Source organism: Lynx canadensis, chromosome D1 (assembly GCF_007474595.2).
Source record: "Lynx canadensis isolate LIC74 chromosome D1, mLynCan4.pri.v2, whole genome shotgun sequence".
Lineage (NCBI taxonomy): Eukaryota > Metazoa > Chordata > Mammalia > Carnivora > Felidae > Lynx > Lynx canadensis.
In genome coordinates, this window is record NC_044312.2 from 22,910,180 (window position 1) to 22,930,252 (window position 20,073).

At 40.0% G+C, this 20,073-nt stretch overlaps 1 protein-coding gene across 2 annotated transcripts in view; it reads right to left on the reverse strand.

Annotated features, from left to right (window-relative positions):
- The window catches only part of CDON (cell adhesion associated, oncogene regulated), a 103,332-nt gene that overhangs the window by 5,113 nt on the left and 78,146 nt on the right, over positions 1 to 20,073 (reverse strand). For both annotated transcript variants that reach the window (XM_030332223.1, XM_030332224.1), the window contains exons 18-19: positions 17,977 to 18,056; positions 504 to 778 (exon numbers count right to left, since the gene is read on the reverse strand). In XM_030332223.1, the coding sequence (XP_030188083.1) occupies positions 504 to 778; positions 17,977 to 18,056 (355 nt within the window). The remainder of the gene's footprint in view (positions 1 to 503; positions 779 to 17,976; positions 18,057 to 20,073) is intronic.

The following is a 20,073-nucleotide window of genomic DNA, read 5'->3' on the forward strand; positions in this document are numbered from 1 at the left end:
AAGCTATCAAATATGACTGGATCGATGGCATTACTAAGAACCTTTTATTTTTCTAGTAGGGATAGAATGGTTTCTGACTATACCCTGGGAAATGTATGGGGAAATGCATTAAATTAACATACACAATTCTGCTACCAGATAATATGTTGTCTAACTAGACAGAGAAATTGCTGTAACTATATTTTACACGTGTGAGAAAAGGAGTGAGCCCCTTATGTACTCTGAAATTATGATGGGATTTTCCCCCCAACACACACCGGTGGGATAGAGCACTCCAATTTTCACAAACATGGAAAGACGCAGAAATGATCCCTTTCCCCCCATTTCCATTCTTCTTGCAAATGACTTATGTGAACTCTTGTATTTTTGTAAACTATAGAAGACAGATCTGGGAACAGCTTATTCTGTGCATTCTAAAAACAACCGTATGAGGGGAAAATTGTTTTAGATTATGTGAACAGTATTTGCACATGAAACTTGAGATTGCTAATGGCTCCCGGTACCTCTGCTGAACTCTGCTGTATCTTCTGTGCACTCAATGTCGATGTCATTTCTATTGTCCTGACAGCAAGTATGCTGAGCAGGTCTTGGTGCCGTGTCATCTTTGAAGCTCTCCTCAGGTGACTGGCTACAGTCGGGGGCTGTGGAAGCCAGACATGCGGGCACCTTCATGTGACTGAGGGGCTTCATTTCCAAGCCATCGTGAGGATAAGGTGCTACCACTGGGACCACAGGAAGGGGGCTGCTGCTGAAAGTGCTGCTGGTTTTGGTGAAACACCTACAAAATACAACCAAAAGAAACAGAATTGTGCCTTCAGGGATCAATCGTTAAAATACACTTACTTTGAAATACCATTTGGTGTTTTGTAATCACAGACTCTCATTAAGAAAGATCAGTGCTTACAAATAACGCAATGATTCGCTCTGATTTGCAAGATCAAGAACTCAGAAATTGCAGTTAAAGTGGAATACAGCAGGAGACTGCACCACTTAAGAATAAAGCCATATAGGATGACCAATCTCACAGGCTTCCTTTGCCTTGGTCCTCTGTCAGAAGTTGTCTTCCATTTCATAATTAACTGGTTCCTGAATACAGCACACAGAAGAAAAAGGCCATTAGCCACTGGAAGGAATGGAAGAGAACAGAGAGGAAGAAGAGAACAGAAAGCTAAGAAACCCATGGCCACGTGAGAGGACGAATCTTATGAAAGCCAACAAAAACACACGGCTTTGAAGTCAGGTAGTATGTTCCCTCTTCCCCCTTGCAGGGCGGGGGACACTACAAGGATCAGATGTTCGAAATCCAGGTTTTGTATATTTTAAAATTTTTTTCTTTGAAGAACTGATTGCTAGAATTTATTAGCACAGAGCATTCACTTCAATCCTGACTTACTTTTATTCCTGCCCTCACCTAAGATACGCGTTTTCTTTTTTTCTTCCGGTTCTTCAGATTAGATCATTTCTATTGATCTTCTAGTTCGCAGATTCTGTCTTCTGTCGTTTCCAGTCCGCTGTTAACGCCATTCAGTAAATTTTCCATTCCTGTTAATTGTACTTTTCAGCTTCGGAATTTCCTTGTGGTCTTTTCTATAGTTTCTATTTCTCTGCTGCAATTCCTCAAGTGTGAATTCAATGTTTTTATCCTCCTTTAGGTGCTTGAACCTATTTATAACAGCTGCCTCAAAAGTCACTGTCTGCTCATTGTGACATCTGTGTCACCTCAGGGTCTGTTTCTGTTGACTTTTTTCCTTTAAGTATCACATTTTCCTTTTTTTTTTTTTTTTTTTTTTTTTTTTTGCTGGTTTTCTATTGGTCTTGAACTCTATCCTCTGACACCTCTGTTTGGGTCCCTGACCTAAGACTGGAGAATGCCCTCCAGCAAAAATTCACAAATAAATGTCAGCCATTGTCTTTCAAGTTTAGATTTATTCAGTTCCTGCCTGCTTCAGGCTATTCTCCAGTAATTTCAAACGGTCCAGATTTCATCACTATTATTACCTATAGATGATCAAGCTATTCCATCATAAACAGAAACTGGAATAACAGAAATATATTTTTTATTTCAGTAATTGTAAGAAAAGTCTTAGGAAGACATTTCATTTGGCTTTGATTTGGGCATGTTAGGTAGGAAACACACAGAACTGACCGGCAGTGTGAGGGAGCTAGGCGATGTTGGGGAATAAAAATAAGAATCCTTTGGATTTCCACTTTTTTACCATGGGATGGTACATTTCTGGGGCATATGCAAATGAGTAAAAGAAGTCCATGCAACTGTTACGAGCATCTCTGTTGGTTCAGGTTATTGGAAATGCTAAATGCTAAGCAGGAAGAAAGATCTGAACCTGCAAGACAGGAAGATATCTGTCAGTTAACCGGATCCTTCATTTAAGTAAGTCCAACATTAATTTCAAATAGAGAAGTATACTTACTATAAATTTAGTGGAATCTGGATACTAGTCACCTGGAATGGAAAGCCAAGTATGTGAGGTATTCATTTGTACAGAACAGTTTGAGTACAGGATTATCTAATAGGACTCTATTTTAAGTCTTAATAACATATAGCAAGAAATACATACCTGATTCAAATTAAACCTAAGTGTTCCCATGCATGTCTTAAGCCAATAAAAAATGAAGGAAGCACTAGGAAGAAGGAAGTTTGCTGGAGGCAGAATCAGAGCACTGGACTAGACGGATCATGACTCCAGGAGAGTATGGCATTCCTTATTTGTCCCGTTCCACATTTTATCCAACTCTGAATTTTAAAGACTTTTCTGGGATGCTGGCAAAAGTGAGCACTAATCTCCTCACAGCCATTTAATAATGTCCATGTGATCGCCCTCTTTCCTTCTTGGATTTTGTCAGGTCTCTTCCTCTGTCCCAATACCCAGGGAACCTGAGAATCCCTCTGAACATATTCAATTCGTCGAATCGAATACAGACTGTTAAGTAGGGTATTCACCCAAAATGTGGGGCATGGTCAGAGGCAAAACCAAAACACAGACAAAAATAGCTTTTCTGAATTCAAATACTACTAATGAAAATTTAACGGGTATTCTCCATTTATATAAATAACCTTACCTAGAAGAACCCTTTATTCTAAAAGCATTTGCTGAACACCTTCTAAATGTCAGACGCTGTGGTAAGAGACTGAAAATATAAAGGTAAATAAGGCAGATTTCCAGCTTCCAGTCAAGCAGAGATGGACAAGTAAACAAATGGTTCCAGCGTGATGCAGTAAGTTACACAAGAAGATATAAAAGACACTGTGAGACGGTAATAGATGTGTGCTTGATGAGAACAGGGCATTTCCCATGTGACCAGCCAGAGACTAGTGTCTATTCTTTCCTACTGGTTCAGACCCAATTGTTTTATAATCGAAGAAATTACATTAGGTCACAATTACAGAATTAGAGAGTAAGAAGGATTCTGGTTTCCCCAAATTGGAAACAACTCTAGTTGGGGGAATCTATATGGTTTCCATGATTTGTTGGAAATAACTTTTAAAAAATTAAACTGCTGGTTTCTGGCTATGACTGATTAGTTTGTATCAGAACAATTCTCCTGCCAAGGACAACTACAAAGGATGGAGAAATTTTTATTTTAAAACTTTTTTAATGTTTATTTATTTTTGAGAGAGAGAGAGAGAGAGAGAGAGAGAGCGCATGCACATGCGAAAGGGGCAGAGAGAGAGGGAGAAATAAATAAGGTAGATCTGAATCTGAAGCAGGCTCCAGGCTCTGAGCTGTCAGCACAGAGCCCAATGTGGGGCTCAAACTCATGGACGGTGAGATCATGACCTGAGTGGAAGTCGGATGCTTAACTGACTGAGCCACCCAGGCGCCCCAAGAAATTTTTATTTTAAATCTGTTGAAGTCAGCAGAGGGCTACTACCCAAGCAAGCACCTGAGTGGCTGAGATTTCAGAGAGAAGGTAAATGTGAACCCGAGTTTCAGCATCCCCTTTTCCCCTTGAGGCATTTCCCCAATTCAGTGCAAAAAGAAAAGGCTGAGGCATGAAGCAGAAAGTGCTGGCTACAAAGCTAAGAAGCTAAACAGGACTCCTGGCACTTTCATGGGGCTGAGAAAACAGAAATTGGAGTTCAGAGCCTCCCAAAGAGAAAAGACTTTTTAATTAGGACCCTTGAAGGCTTATGCTGTAAAAATAATGGTGAAGCAGAAACAGACAACACTTTTACAGACGCTGAAACTCAGCAGTAAATAATCAGCTCAGTCCCTGATCGGGTTAAAGCGATCTGCCCCTTGGCAAACTGCCTGCCAAGAGCAGTCCCTTCTGGAAGAAGAAAACTTCTTCCAGAGCCTCTGTGAGTTTTCATACGCAGTGCCCAGAATTCAATTAAAAATTACCAGGCATATCAAGAGAAAAATAAGTGATGCAGATACTGAATTAGGAGACAAAGACTTTAAAAGACTTGGATGCACGTATTTAAGAAAAAAGATGACAAGATGAAGAGTTTTAATAGACACGTAGAGTCTAGTAATAATTAGAAGCAGGCACTGCATACTATTCAGACTGAAGGGCAGAGACAAAAGGATGGGAAATACAGAGAGAAGTTTTAAAGACATAGGAAGCATCGTGAAAAGAGAAAAAGACAGAGCCATATCTGGAGACAGAGGGCTAAGAATTTGCTAAAACTGACGAAAGCCCAGGCCGCAGATTCAAGAAGTCCTATGAACCCCAAGCAGAATACAGATTCACACTTTCGAATGTGAATAATTAACCACAGAGTTTAATGTGAATAATTAAACTGCCGAAGGCAAAATACAATGTGAAAATCATAAAAGCAGTCAAAAGAAACAGACATTATTACTCTGGAAGGGAACAATGACAGTTGCACAGACGATTCTTCACCGGAAGCGATAGAAGCCATAATGCAACATCGTGCAAGTACAAAAAGAAAGTAACTGCCAGCCTAGAGTTCAATAAACAGTAGAAAGGATCCGTCAGAAAGGAAGATGAACTGAAGACATTTTCAGACCAAAACGCTGGGACAATTTGTCACCCTCAGACCTGTACTATAAGCAATCCCAAAGGGAGTTTTTCCAAGTTGAAGGAAATGACTACCAGCACAGAGAAGAAAGGAAATACTGGAAAGAACGAACAGTAACAAAAAAATGTAGTGTCAGGAATTCTGAATAAATACTGACTTCAAAAAACAGTAGCTGTAATGTCTTAGAGAACTTTACGTATCTGTAGAATGAAAACGTGACAAAAATAACACAAAACCCTGAAGAAGGAAATGAGTGAAAATGGTCTAAAGTGTTTTATTGCCTAAGAAGTGGTCAAAGTACTGATGTATACGGGACTCCGATTAAAGTCATAATGTCTAGCACCAGGCACATAGTTTGTGGCACATTAGTAGGACCTCAAAAATGTTGAACTAATAAATAATAAACATTAAAACATCAGCCATTTTTTATATCCTTTTTCTTAAGTAAGTAAATTCATCGTCAGAGGGGGCGGGCAACGATTAAACTAACTGGAAAACATCTTATAACAGACCATGCTCAGCACTAAGATAAGACATGTCCACTTTAGCGAGAATGAATGGATATACTTACGCCTTAGGATTTTTGTAGGACAATAGTAGTTACGTCTGTCCTTGTTCCATACTGGCTCTGTTGTCTGGGTTTTCTCTCATCTGCTGGTTCCAAAGATATCTGACTTAAACTTCAATCTCCTTGAGGACAGGAGATAACTGTCCCAGTGTTAGAGTAACCTCTTAAAACAGTGAGACGCACAGCATAGGCAGACCCTTAAAAACAACCCCCGATGGTGTTGTTGTAAAACAAACTAACTAATAAGCTTCTGGCTTGAGGCCCCATGTGTCTGCAAGAATCTGGAAGCAACAGGGAAGTCCTAGAAACCTAAAAGACCACAAAGTATCATCAGGGCAGAAAGAAAAGTTTTCACTTAAAAAAAGCAAAGTTAAACTGTAGTTAAAAAAAAAAAAAAAATACTTGCCAGAATTAGAAAAACCAGGGCACCTCCCTAAAAACAAAATAGTATAAATTAATAATTTGTTGAGGTAGCTCTATGAGGAATTAATGTTAACGTAAAATAATGTTAACACAAAATAATGAAGACTCACCAGATAGTCAGAGGCCTTAAATTCTTCTGTTGCTTTCCTTTTAGTTTCTTTTTTTCTGCTCACTTCTTCAATTTAAAGCAAAGGATGACATGTTTGCTTGTTTGTTTGTTTGGCTCCATGCCCAGCGAGGACCCCCACACGAGGCTTGATCTCATGACCCTGAGATCAAGACCTGAGCTGAGATGAAGAGTCAGCTGCTCAACCGACTGAGTGACCCAAGTGCCCCAAAGGATGAGCTTTTTCGATGAAGTGCAAGGGCGATTTGCTGGGAGGCAGTGGAGGTGAACTACATGGGTGGGGCGGGACTAAGGGGATGGCCAAGACAGAGGGGCCATGGCCAACTGTGACGGATGATAACCTGCTTTTCTGTGCCGGAGAAAACACATAGATGAAATATTCAGCTGTTTTACAAGAAGTGACGCATATTTAGCAAGAAAAAAAAGAAGTACAATTTAACCGTTCCCTATTCTTTGGTATCTATTTTTCAGATAAGTGAAACAGAAGAGGACAGCAGTTTACTTTGTTCTGAATTGTGACTCTCAACAGAACAGTGTTGACGTTGATCATACTTTGGTTAGATTACCCACTTTTCAACATGCTAAACCACACTGATAAAATTTTCTAGTACACCAAATCCTAACCCCTAATCATCAGGAATTAACCTTTTTTTTAATGTTTATTTTTGACAGAGCGTGAGTGTGGGAGGGGCAGAGAGAGAAGGGGACAGAAGATCTAAAGCAGGCTCCAGGCTCCGTGCTGACAGAGGAGAGCCTGATGCGGGGCTCGAACTCACAAACCGTGAGATCATGACCCGAGCCTAAGTCGGATGCTTAACCGACTGAGCCACCCAAGTGCCCCAGGAATTTACCATTTGGATAACTACATGGAAATCATTTTTCTGTTCCAGGTATCTACATGTATCAACATAAAAATGGCTTTAACTTGGGGGTTATGTGCTAAGACACAAGCATAGATGACAAAGTATATGAAAAAAGAATATCATAGGGGCAAATGGGTGGCTCAGTCATTAATCCATCTAACTTTGGCTCAGGTCATCATCTCACAGTTTGTGAGTTCAAGTCCCACGTCAGGTGAGCACCAGCCCCACTTCAGGTGAACCCCGCTTCTCTCATTCTATGTCTTCCTCTCTTTCTCCCTTTTTCCCTCTGTCCCTCCTGGGATTCCCTCTCTGCTCCTCGCTTACTTGTACCCTCTCTCTCTCTCTCAGAAAATAAAAATAAATTAAATAAATAAAAAATAAATGAATAAATGAAAAAGGACTATAATACCTGTTCTGAATAGAATTAAGAAGATAGCATGTGGAAACACTTTTGCTGATTAACACTTGAATTAAAATCGCTAAAGCAAGCGGGTAATCACAAAAATAGTGATGTGTATACATGTAAACTTCAAAGACCCAAATCTATAGGCAGTGAACGAGAGAACATGTCAAGTGAGTATGTCTACAAATACAGGACATTTATCAAGCTGCTCTTACAATGCACACTTTACAGTTTATACAGGCACAAAGAGTTTGTAGTTTCACTACCTTAGGCTTCTCAAATAATCCTTCAATTTCAGTTATTATTGGCTTAAGGTAGAGTGAAAGTTTTCACTGAGCTGTCTCTGACTCAATGAAACTACTTTGCTTAATTTTAAATGTAAAAACACTGGGTAAATAGAGCCCTGGGCATCTTGCCACGTACAAAAATGTGTGCTAAAATTAATTCAGGTGGTCTGGGGCCTGTTAGTTTATTAAGATCTCTTTCGGTTAACAGGAAAGACCTGACAAATTGGTAAGATAGAAAAAGGACAGTTACGGTGTCATAAAAGTAATGAAATAGTCTTTAACCAACAATCTGGATAGCACTAGGAAACAGAAGATTGGAACAGTGGCACAGGACTGTGCTTCGACGAGTATGTTGTTTAGTATTTGACTAAATATATTTTGGACATTCCAGAAAAACTATATAGGACCTCTGAAATATTTCCTAGAGAAGTGGCCCATTTCTGTTTACACAGTTAAATATTTGTTAAGTGTGACTGATTATGTACAGAATGGCTCTAATCAGGTAATTGTATAAATTTTGCATTGTTTCCTTTTTTTTTTTTAATTTTGTTTTTAATGTTTATTTTTTTTTTGAGAGAGAGAGACAGAGACAGAGACCAAACAGGGAAGGGGCAGAGAGAGAGGCAGGCACAGAGTTGGAAGCAGGCTCCAGGCTCCGAGCTGTTAGCACAGAGCCCGACGCGGGGCTCGAACCCACAGACTGCGAGATCATGACCTGAGCCGCAGTCGGCCGCCCAACCGACTGAGCCACCCAGGCGCCCCTTAAGTTTCCTCTTTTGATGATCCCTGAAGGGCAAAGACTGACTATCCATGGATCTCTTGGATGTGCGATACTCATTTTCATGAGTATGTTCTTGAAACTTCTGAAATACTCACATCTTGGTGGTGGTTTGTTTTAATACTCAGCTTACTGGGTGCCTGGGTGGCTCCGTCGGTTAAGCATCTGACTCTTGACTCCGGCTTTAGGTCATGATCTCCAGTTCATGAGTCTGCACCTTGAGTCAGACTCCATGGTAGAGGCACAGAGGCCGCTTGGGATTCTCGCTTTCCCCCTCCGTCTGCCCCTCCCCTGCACACAGGCTCTCTCCCTCTCAAAATAAATAAACTTAAAGTAAATACTCAGCTTACTTCTGTTTCCTCTTGCCTCAGTGTCTCTGTCACATTGCTGACCCAGCCCTTATTTTTGGAGGCTCATCAGTTACTATGCAACAGAAGCCTGATGACATTCCTCCAGGGCCACGGCTGTCCTCCACTCTCATTGTACATTCTTTGTTGGATGCAACGACCCCAGTCTCGGAGTGGGAGTTGCCCTTTGGGAATTACTTTACTGTGACTGTCACAAAATAGATGACAATAAACGACTGAGTAAATTACTGAACATGGCAAGCTCACACCCACATTGTCTTACAAATAAAAGACCAAAAACACTATCCTAACCACCTGACTCCCGGACGACAGGCCACTGTTCTCCATATTATAAGTAGGAAATATAGAACTTCCTCAGAAGGATGGTACTGATCAATTTTAAAAATTGGACACAATGTGGGAATGCAAGCTGGTGCAGCCACTCTGGAAAACAGTATAGAGGTTCCTCAAAAAACTAAACACAGAACTACCCTACGACCCAGGAATTGCACTACTAGGTATTTATCCACGGGATACAGGTGTGCTGGTTTGAAGGGACATATGCACCCCCATGTTTATAGCAGCACTATCAACAATAGCCAAAGTATGGAAAGAGCCCAAATGTCCATCGATGGACGGATGGATAAAGAAGATGTGGAATATATATACAATGGAGTATTACTCGGGAATCAGAAAGAATGAAATCTTGCCATTTGCAACTATGTGGATGGAACTGGAGGGTACGGTGCTAAGTGAAATGAGTCAATCAGAGAAAGACAAAAATCATATGACTTCTCTCATATGAGGACTTTAAGAGACAAAACAGACGAGACTCATAAGGGAAGGGAAACAAAAATAATATAAAAAAACAGGGAGGGGGACAAAACAGATGAGACTCATAAATATGGAGAACAAACTGAGGGTTATGGGAGGGGTTGTGGGAGGGGGGATGGGCTAAATGGATAAGGGGCACTAAGGAATCCACTCCTGAAATCATTGTTGCACTATATGCTAACTACTTTGGATGTAAATTTTAAAAAATAAAATTAAGATAAATAAATAAATAAATAAATAAACAAATAAATAAATAAAATAGGTCAAGGGGATGAAAAGTACAGCCAATAATAATACAATAATAATATATTACATAATATATAATAACAGCCAGTGACAGTCAATAATATAATAATAATAATAATATAATAACATCCAGTGACAGATGGTGACACTGTTGTGAGCATTACATAATGTATTAATTATTGAATCACTATCTTGTACATGTAAAACTAATGTATCATTGTATGTCAACTATACTTCAATAACAAAAAATTTTAAGTAACAAAAAAAAAAAAAAAACTAGACACAATGTTTTGAATTTTTTTTTCTTAGGGAATTGGGCAGATTACCACAGATGGAAGAGAAACCAAACCTTAGGTTTTATGTGTTTGCTGCCTTTGGTTTTTATGGCTATTTCTGAAGTAGCTACATGATCAGCAATAGATAGATGAAGTCATAACAAATTCACTTGCTGGAGCAAAGAATTTAGACGTACTCAACAAGCAGTCACTTTCATACTTCACAAACCAGCTGGGTAGCTCTAATCGTAGGCCAGAAAGAGCTAGTGCTATAATGCAGTGTTTGCATACTCATCTTGACACATTATTTTTATCTGCGTCTATCTGATTATCAGTGAAAGGTTCCAAATTGGTTAAAAAGTGTCCCCAAGCTCAGCAACACACAGACTTTCAAGGTTGTCCTCATGCAAGAGCTTGGGGATCATTCGTACGATCTGTGCTTCCTAAGGCACCAGTCCCAGTCAAGTGATTTCTCCTTTGACCATCAGCCACGTATAGCTTGCACTTTTTCTTCCCAGGTGGATTATATCCATTTCTCCAAGCTGGTTTTTACTTGGCTACTTCCTGCCCACTTCTAATCTCTCTAGGACCCTTAATTTCTTGTTTTTTCCTGATGGGACCTCTCAATTCATTCATCTGTGAATTCCATCAGTGCCCTCTCTACTCTTTTTCTACACATTATCAAGACTGATGATAAACAGGCAGGATTTAACCTCAATCCTTTCCCATTAAACTAGCCAAGCAACCGACAAACCCCATTTGATTACATATCCAGAACTGCTCCACTGCTTTTTAAATTGAGAAGAGAAGGGGAAAGACAGAAAGCTTTTGATTTATTTGATTAAAATCTGTTACATTCTTGAAATGCACAAGGATTTCTCAATTAAGTCTTCAGTGCAGGGGATTGGCTCCCCACAAAGGTGCATTAAATACGCTTCTTTCTAGCTGTCCATCGTGAGCTATTACATATCACTCTTAAAACCCGAAAAGGGTTCAAATTAGCTGAACATGATGAAGCAGGCAGTCATTTACAACATGCCACAAAAGCACTAGCACATCAAATAAAACTCGACAGACTGCTGGAGTGCACATTCCCCTCTTACCTGTTCTCAAATTTTCACATCAGTACTCCAATTTAGACAATAAAGGCAACGTTTTCTCTCCAGATAGTTATGACCAAAACAGACGGATGGTAAAAGGGGTCTAAGGCTGGCACTGATTTGTTTCTTAAGTGCCCACTCTACAAAACATGTTTAAGTTTAAACCCAAGAAAGCACGGCAGGACACCGCACAGGTAAGATTCCACCGGGGACAGGTCCCACACAAGACTTCATCCATTAGGCATCTGTGGAATACGAGAGCCACCCTGGGTAAAGGAGAGTTTGAAAAGGAGTTTAAAAGGATGACTCCCAAGGGTTTGCTAAGGGGTAAACCGTTTCTCCTCATCTCCTGCAGTGATTCCTACTTAGTAGGTTGCATCACTTACCTAGATACCCCCCTGCCTGCCTCTTCCCTCAGCTGATCACTGGTGTCTTAAAAAAAATTTTTTTAGTGTTTATTTTTGAGAGAGAGAGAGAGAGAGCGCGCACAAGCAGGGGAGGGGCAGAGAGAGAGGGAGACACAGAATCTGAAGCAGGCTCCAGGCTCCGAGCTGTCAGCACAAAGGCCGACGCGGGGCTCCAACACACGAACTGCGAGATCATGACCTGAGCCAAAGTTGGACGCTTAACCAACTGAGCCACCCAGGGGCCCCAGGTGTCTATTTTTAATTGGCACCTCCTAAATCTCTCAAACTCATCTACTTCTCTCCATATCTACTGCAACCATCCAAGGGCACTGCTTCTCATCTGGGCTACTGCAATAGCCATCTAACTGGTCCCTTGTATCCTCTTTTGCTCCCTCCAATTTATTCTCCAAACTCCATCCAGAATGTTCTAGCACAAGGCTGTCCTACTTAAAATCTCTCACTGACTCGCCATGGCTCTGTATGACCTGCTTTCACTTACCTTTGACCTCTAACCCCTTTGCTTGCCAGGTTCCTGCCACGTTAATCTTCCTGAAGCTTGGTAAGGATCCTAGCATTCTGCTTTATGGCCCTGCATAAATGGTACCTCTTGTTTGCCTGGAAAGTTTTAAACCTATCCCCTTCTCTTTTCCCTAGTTTTACAAATTCTTCAGAGCTTTAGAGCAAAATGTCACTTGCTTAGGGAGATCAGTCCTTTCAAAGCCATTCTTCACTTTTCCTTTAAAGCATGCAGTTTTGAGTGCATGGTCATTTTTACATTTCATTTATATCATTTTGGGAAAGGTATGTCTCCCCATCAAACCGTAAGCTCAGTGAAGGCAAGGACAATGCCTGGTGTGCTCACGACATATCCCCCAGGACCTAGCTTGGTGTTTGGCCCACTACAGACCTTCAACAAATGTTTGCTGAATGAATGAATAACTGCTTTTTCCTTTCACTCTCCTTATTTTATCACATCCCTTTCATCAGCTCCTTGAAGACATTTCAAGGCTATAAGCAAAAATAATGAAAGAGAGAAGAAAGTCTTATAAAAAGGATGTCTAATCACTTTAAATGCCTAGGAAATAAGGCAACAACAGTACTTTAAATAATTAAAAATATAAAAATAATCAATTAGCCAAAGCTACCGTCTCCCTTGGTGATCCCATCCATACTTAAGTTTTATCACTTTTTAAAAAATTCTTTAATGTTTATTATGAGAGAGAGAGAGAGAGAGAGAGAGAGAGAGAATGAATGGGGAGGGGGGTGGGCAGAGAGAGAGAGGGAGACACAGAATCCGAAGCAGGCTCCAGGCTCTGAGCTGTCAGCACAGAACCCAATGCAGGGCTCAAACTCACGAACCATGAGATCATGACCTGAGCCAAAGTTGGAAGCTTAACCGAGCCATCCAGGCGCCCTAAGTTCTATCACTTTGATGCAAATGACTCTTAGATATGTAGCACAGCCTTGATCTACCCCCAAACCCAACGTCAGCATTTTCATTTGTCATCTTGGCTTAGATATCCAACTGGAACTTGGAACTCTAAATGCCCAAAACCAAATCCATCACCTTTTCTCAATGTCACTTTATTTAAGTTCCTTATTTCTATGACTATTACTGTGGCAATTACCATGCCATCCATGCTGGGAACTTTCTCTTCATTATGCATCTTCCTTTTTTTCTAGATCCGTATCAGTCAGTGGCCAAGTCCTAAAGATTCCCACTCTAGAACCTTCCTCATCTCTTCCTTTCTACCTTCACTCCTTACATGAAAGCCAAGTCTTCGTTATGGAAACAAACTGGTCTCCTCCCTGCAATCCCACCTGTGTACTGCAACCACTAATCTTAGCCTAAACACATCTCTTGAATACACTGCTCCCCTTCTCAAAAACCTTCCAGAGAATTATGATGCAACTGGCCCATTGATTTTCAACATTTAACCAATATCCCCCACTTCTTTGTGTTTTAATTAATTAATTTATTTCTTTTTGAGAGAGAGAGAGAGAGAGCGCTCAAGTGAGTGAGGGGCAGAGAGAAAGAGAGAGAGAGGGAGAAAGTGTGGAGCCCGAAGTGGGGCCCGAGCTTATCTGCTGTGGGGCTTGAACTCACAAACCATGAGATCATGACTTCAGCCAAAGTCGGATGCTTAACTGACTGAGCCACCCAGGCGGCCAATGTCCCCCACTTCTGATTAACATAAAAATCTCCTATCCCTCCTGCACTGTTATTACTGAAACAACAGGGACTTTTTCCATTCCTTAAATGTAGAACTACGAGATTCAACATGCTTCTTCAAACTCTGCTCACTATATTTCGAGCTCTGTTGTAAATCACTATGATCAGACCGTGGGCTCTCCAGAGGTAGGACGTGGGCCAGTACCCAGTACATGGTAGGCACTCAATAAATGTTTCTTAAGTAAACTACTACACCGTGACATTCAGGGTCATTCAAGATATAAATTCAATCCACTTTTCCATTTTATATCCTGCTACCCTCTACTTGCATTTCACCAGCCAGATTCTCCAGTGGTTCTTTTTTTTTTTTTTAATTTTTTTTTTTTTTTCAACGTTTATTTATTTTTGGGACAGAGAGAGACAGAGCATGAACGGGGGAGGGGCAGAGAGAGAGGGAGACACAGAATCGTAAACAGGCTCCAGGCTCTGAGCCATCAGCCCAGAGCCCGACGCGGGGCTCGAACTCCCGGACCGCGAGATCGTGACCTGGCTGAAGTCGGACGCTTAACCGACTGCGCCACCCAGGCGCCCCTCTCCAGTGGTTCTTAAAGCATGGTCCCAGGACCAGTAGCATCTGTCCCAGTAGGGATTCATGAGGAATGCAAATTCTCAGGCCCCACTCTATACCTACTGAATCACCAACTCTAAGGGTAGAGCCTCCTCATTTGTGTTTTCACAGTGCTCCAAGTGATTCTAACGTATGCTAAAGTGTGATCATCACTGAACTGCACTACTGGCATACCTTTGAGATAATGAGGTTTGGCTCCAGACGAGGGCAATAAAGCAAATGTCACAATGGAGCAAGTCAAATGAATCTGTTGGTTTCCCAGTGCATATAAAAGTTCTGTTAACACTATACTATAAAGTGTGCAATAGCATTACGCCTAAAGAAACATATACACAGCTTAGTTAAAAAAATACTTTATTTTGGGGCGCCTGGGTGGCGCAGTCGGTTAAGCGTCCGACTTCAGCCAGGTCACGATCTCGCGGTCCGTGAGTTCGAGCCCCACGTCAGGCTCTGGGCTGATGGCTCGGAGCCTGGAGCCTGTTTCCGATTCTGTGTCTCCCTCTCTCTCTGCCCCTCCCCCGTTCATGCTCTGTCTCTCTCTGTCCCAAAAATAAATAAAAACGTTGAAAAAAAATTAAAAAAAAAATACTTTATTGCTAAAAACTTTAACCATCATCTGAGCTTTCAGTGAGTCATAATCACTGATCAGATCACTATAACAATGAAACTATAATAATGAAAGAGAACTATAATGATATTATAAGACTTATAATATTATAAGAATTATAATAATGAAAAAGCATGAAATATTGTGAGAATTACCAAAATGTGACAGAGTCGCGAAGTAAGCAAATGCCGTCGGAAAATGGGCACTGATGGACATGCCTGAGGTAGGGTTACCACAAACCTTTAACTTGGACAAAACACAGTATCTGAAGAGTGCAATGAAATAAAGCACAACAAAATGAGGTATGCCTGTATCCACCCTCAGATAAATGTTCATATAACTGAACTGAAATTTTGCCTCGTTTTGCATACACACTAGTTCAACTGGTGTTAGGAAATGCAAATGTATTCTTAGTAATGTCAATATCCTAAAGGTGTAAATTAACTAAAATTGTGCATATTTGGGGGAGTAAATCATATATCATCTACGTCTCAGCATCAGAAGCTTATTACAAACTTTGCCATCTTGGGGGATCTTGAGAAAAGATGTCTCTTTTCAGTTTCAAAGTGAAAGGAGAAGCTTTACATTTAATGATTCCAATTTTCCAGAGTTGAAGGTAGGTACTTACTGATATTTATCTGGCCAATCACTAAGTATCAAAATCACATAATGGCTCCTGGGAGCCAGGTGAGACATTTGGCTAACCTTGAAGGCAATGCAGACAAGCCAAGATTTGCCCTGAACAGGCAGACTCTTATGTAGGAAGAAGTAAACTTAAGCTGGGGTGAGACAGAAGCTGGTTTTCTCAGGCTAAAGAGAATGTACCCATATTCCCAGGTAAAAGGAAAACCCCCAAACATGAAATTCAAGAAGTTATCAACTTGAAAAGTTAGTAGAACTATTAACTGTCCACTGTCTTAAAGGGAAAAAAAACCAAACATGTATAACAAAACCCCCAATACTATAAACATACTCTCACTCACACATACATAAAAATGGCTATGAGTCAGTGCATGACGGTAGATACTGGTCATATTCATATAAATGGGATGCATTTTGGTACCAGGATGATAACATCACCATAAAGACATGATTAGCAGCAAATTACCAAAATCTATAATCAGAGTATGTTGGGCTGGTTTTACATTTCCTAGGACAATTTTTCATTTTTCAGATAAGGACATAGCTATAAAGAGATTATATAACTTTCCCAAGATCATAGATTTGGGCAGTGGGAAAGCCTCTGTCTACTTATTCTTAGACCAGAGGTTCTCTTACAACATTACTCTGATGCCTACAGTTGAACTGAGACCTGCTGAAGAGAAACACAAAGGACAATACATTGCATTTTCAGGCAATACCATTCGTTTTCATTAAATCTATTAGATTACTTACCAGGTGTATGAAGCATTTTTAGCATGTTCCTAACAAATTGTGATAAAGCCTACAGCCAGTTCAGGACAAAAAATAGGGCTTCGGTGTTATAAAACATCTTAAAATTTAGCTGGGTCATATAGATTTTATTTAAAAATGTAACAAGCAGGGGCTCCTGGGTGGCTCAGTCGATTAAGTGTCTGACTCTGGATTTCGGCTCAGGTCATGATCTCACAGTTCGTGAGTTTGAGCCCTCTGCTGGGCTCTGCACAGTCTAGGGGTTCTCTTTCTCCCTCTCTCTCTCTGCCCCTCCCCCACTTGCACATGCGCTGTGTGAGCACACACGTGTGCTTGCTTACACTCTCTCTCCCTCTCTCTCAAAAATAAACATGAAAAAAATGTAACAAGAAATCTTAGTACACAAAATAGGCAGCTGACTTGCTCACATACACACCCTAAGATGGGCTAAGTAAACGATAAAGAAAAATTTCGAGGAAGTTTTCATTGCTTTTGCTCTGCAACTCAAAACACATGCTGAGAAATGGACTGTTAGTTCTATAGCTGACCGTTTCCTTACAAGCTCTGGTTTTGGTAATTCCCAGACACAACTCTTAACCTTGTCGTTGATTTGAAAAATATAGGTCCCATCCCATTTCAATAATGAAATATCCAAAATCCAGTCCATACTCCAGTTATCTTATGTAGTAACTATAACACAACTTTTACACTGTAGACTTTTAACACAACTTTTACACTGTACATTTTAGACCTGGGATGGGCTTCTGAGACCACGTAATCCAACACCATCGTTACAGAAAAAAAAAAAGAACTAAGATTTTTGACAGACAGAACTTTAATACAACGAAACGTCTGACAATCCTTTGGAGTTACTATATACAGAGGTAGCCCGAAAGCTTCCTGAATCTTGTCAAAATTTAAATGAACATGTTACCCTACATATTTCTATCTTGTTTGAAATATTGTGAGTGTATATACCTCTTAAGAGGTTTCTGAAACTCAGAAAATTAAAAGAAAGTGAGATTTTGCTACTTAATTATCTTGAGGTTTTAAGAATAATAATTTTAAGAAGCGCTGAATAATCTGGTAAGAAAATTTCAGTAAAATTACTATGAAAACACATTACTATATACACAGGGTTTTTCGTCTAACATTCAAACATGCTCTCATTCGTGACACAGACGGAAAAAAACAGATAAGAAAAGACAAAGTCTATATGCAGAGAATGCCTCTACTTTAAAGATTTCAAAAGCACCAAACCTTTTAATAACATCTCAGTGAGAAATAACGTCTTGAACATTGTCCATATAGCTAAATAACCAAAGCCCAGAAAAGTAAAAACTGTAAAGCAGGGCCAAAAAATTAGTAATGGCCTTAAACTTAAGTCTCCATATTCTGAGATTTATATCTTACATAAAATTTCAAGAACTTCCTTTGCCAAAGGGGAGAAAAAGAAGAGTCCTTCCTATACCATAGTCACAACAACCTGTGCAAATACAGAGCCACTTACCTATTGTTGTTCCGACAATTTCGACAGCTAACGCGCTCCAGCGGGTCCAACTGAGGTACTGCTGTGTACCTCCCACCACCCTGGTCAGGAAGGAAGTGCAGGGAAAAAGAAAAAGAGAAAAGCGTGAAGGTGTCACAGACCAATAATCAAACAGCCTTAAATGTAAAAGCCGGCCCAATAACAAACAGTTATACGCTATATTTTAACCAACCTCTGAGCAAAACGTTATGCTGCTCGTTAGTTACCAATATTCACCAATGAATTCTGTACAATATTAAGACTATACCCTACAAGCTAATCGCCATGTTTTTCCCAAGTCTTTTTGTACTGGAAGGAGCCAAAGAAATGGAGACATTTAGTCACTTCCCCTTCAGGGTTTCAAATCTACTGGGCCCAAGATACACTGTACATTACAACCTCCTATTCATTTTTACTTTTCTAGCAGTCATGGAAGAATTTTACGTGATGCCAGTTGGAGAAACAGGGTGGAAATCTGTTTGAATGATGTCACAAGATAAACCCATCTTCATTTTCCTGTAATTATTTCGATTAGGTCTGTTCACTTGACTACACTAAGTTTTCAAACATGTTATATTTTTCCAGATGGAGTAGATTCTCAGCCAGCAATGACTTGGAGGGGAGGATTAATATTTTGATGTTGCTTTTGGCGGAAACTGCCTGGCAATTAAGAAAAATGCCCAGATTAACACATACCTCATTGTAAAACACTCGCTTGACATATACAATGGCAAGAGTTCTTCCAAACTGGGTGTTGGGAACTGAAGCAGGCTTACGGTCAGAGTAAAAATTCTGCTTTCAGACGAAAAACAGCAGAACCGAATTTGATAAGGGTGGGAGAGGCTGTCACACTGCACCCAAACCCAGGGCAGTTCTGCAAGGTTAAGGAAAGTTCAGGCCATTGTTTTTCCCAGAATACTTTCCATTTCCATTCATCTCATAACAACGGCCAGAATCTAAGCAAACCAAAAGTACTGAAAATGTCTCTCCGCATTCCTGATTCAACTAGCAACAGGAATTTTGGGGAAAACATTGAGAGAAAGAATATCCTCTGCCACATTCAGATCTGAGCATAAGCTCCAAAGCTTCACAAGATCAAGTTCACCTACGGGGTAATGTGCTTATTTGAGTCACTAAACACATCAAAGTTAATTCAATGATTTTTATGATCACCAGCGTTTTTAAAAATTTCCCTATTTCCTCCCACCCAGAAAAGAGGTGTAAGAAAACTAATACGTGAAAACCACAGACGTTAGCCTCTAAAGGATTAGTACACCTAAAGGAGCAACTATTATTTAAACAGAATTTCGCCATTCAGAAGAACCCAAACTCCTGCGTCCGAATCCTAAACCAAACATCAGACTTCTTCTTTTCTGCTTATGGAAACAGCATATGCTATTCAAACTTTAATGCTCTCTCCTTTAGTTTCCTGGACAATGTTACTAGCTTGGACTAGGAGTGGAGACCAAAAAAAGTTTAGAAAGTCTGAATATAAGCCATGTCTTTCCCCACAAAATAATGAAATCACTATTCTCTTTTGATAATGAGATGCACTCAAACGAGGTATTTTTCTACAACACATTAAAACTAGATCACACGAAAACCCAGCAGATGTCCAGCTTTAAGATATGAATATATATTACAGTTTTATTCTCCAAATGTAATATTTTAATAAGTCTTTGTTGAGTTGAGGGTGAAAAAATACCTCTAAACTCCCTTCAAATTTTAGCACATTGTGGGTTATGGCAAGTTTATCTGTAATCAGAACAACGACAAAAATGTCAGTGAGTGCTTAATTTGATCAACTAAACATATTATCTATTTGAAAAATAATGTGGATGCACATACATCCTAACGACATCATAAATCAAACTTCCTAATGCAGAGAACCTCTTTAACCAGCATAAATGCAAAATAAGCTAGTTACTCTACTCCTGTTTCAAAAATTAAACTAGATCACTAAGTTATCCCTGAAATAAAGTATTTTTAAAGGTCCATCACTCCTTGTGGCTAAAGGATGGTAGTATTATAAAAGGCAAAAATCTTACAGGTAACAGCCCTACCACACATCAGACACAA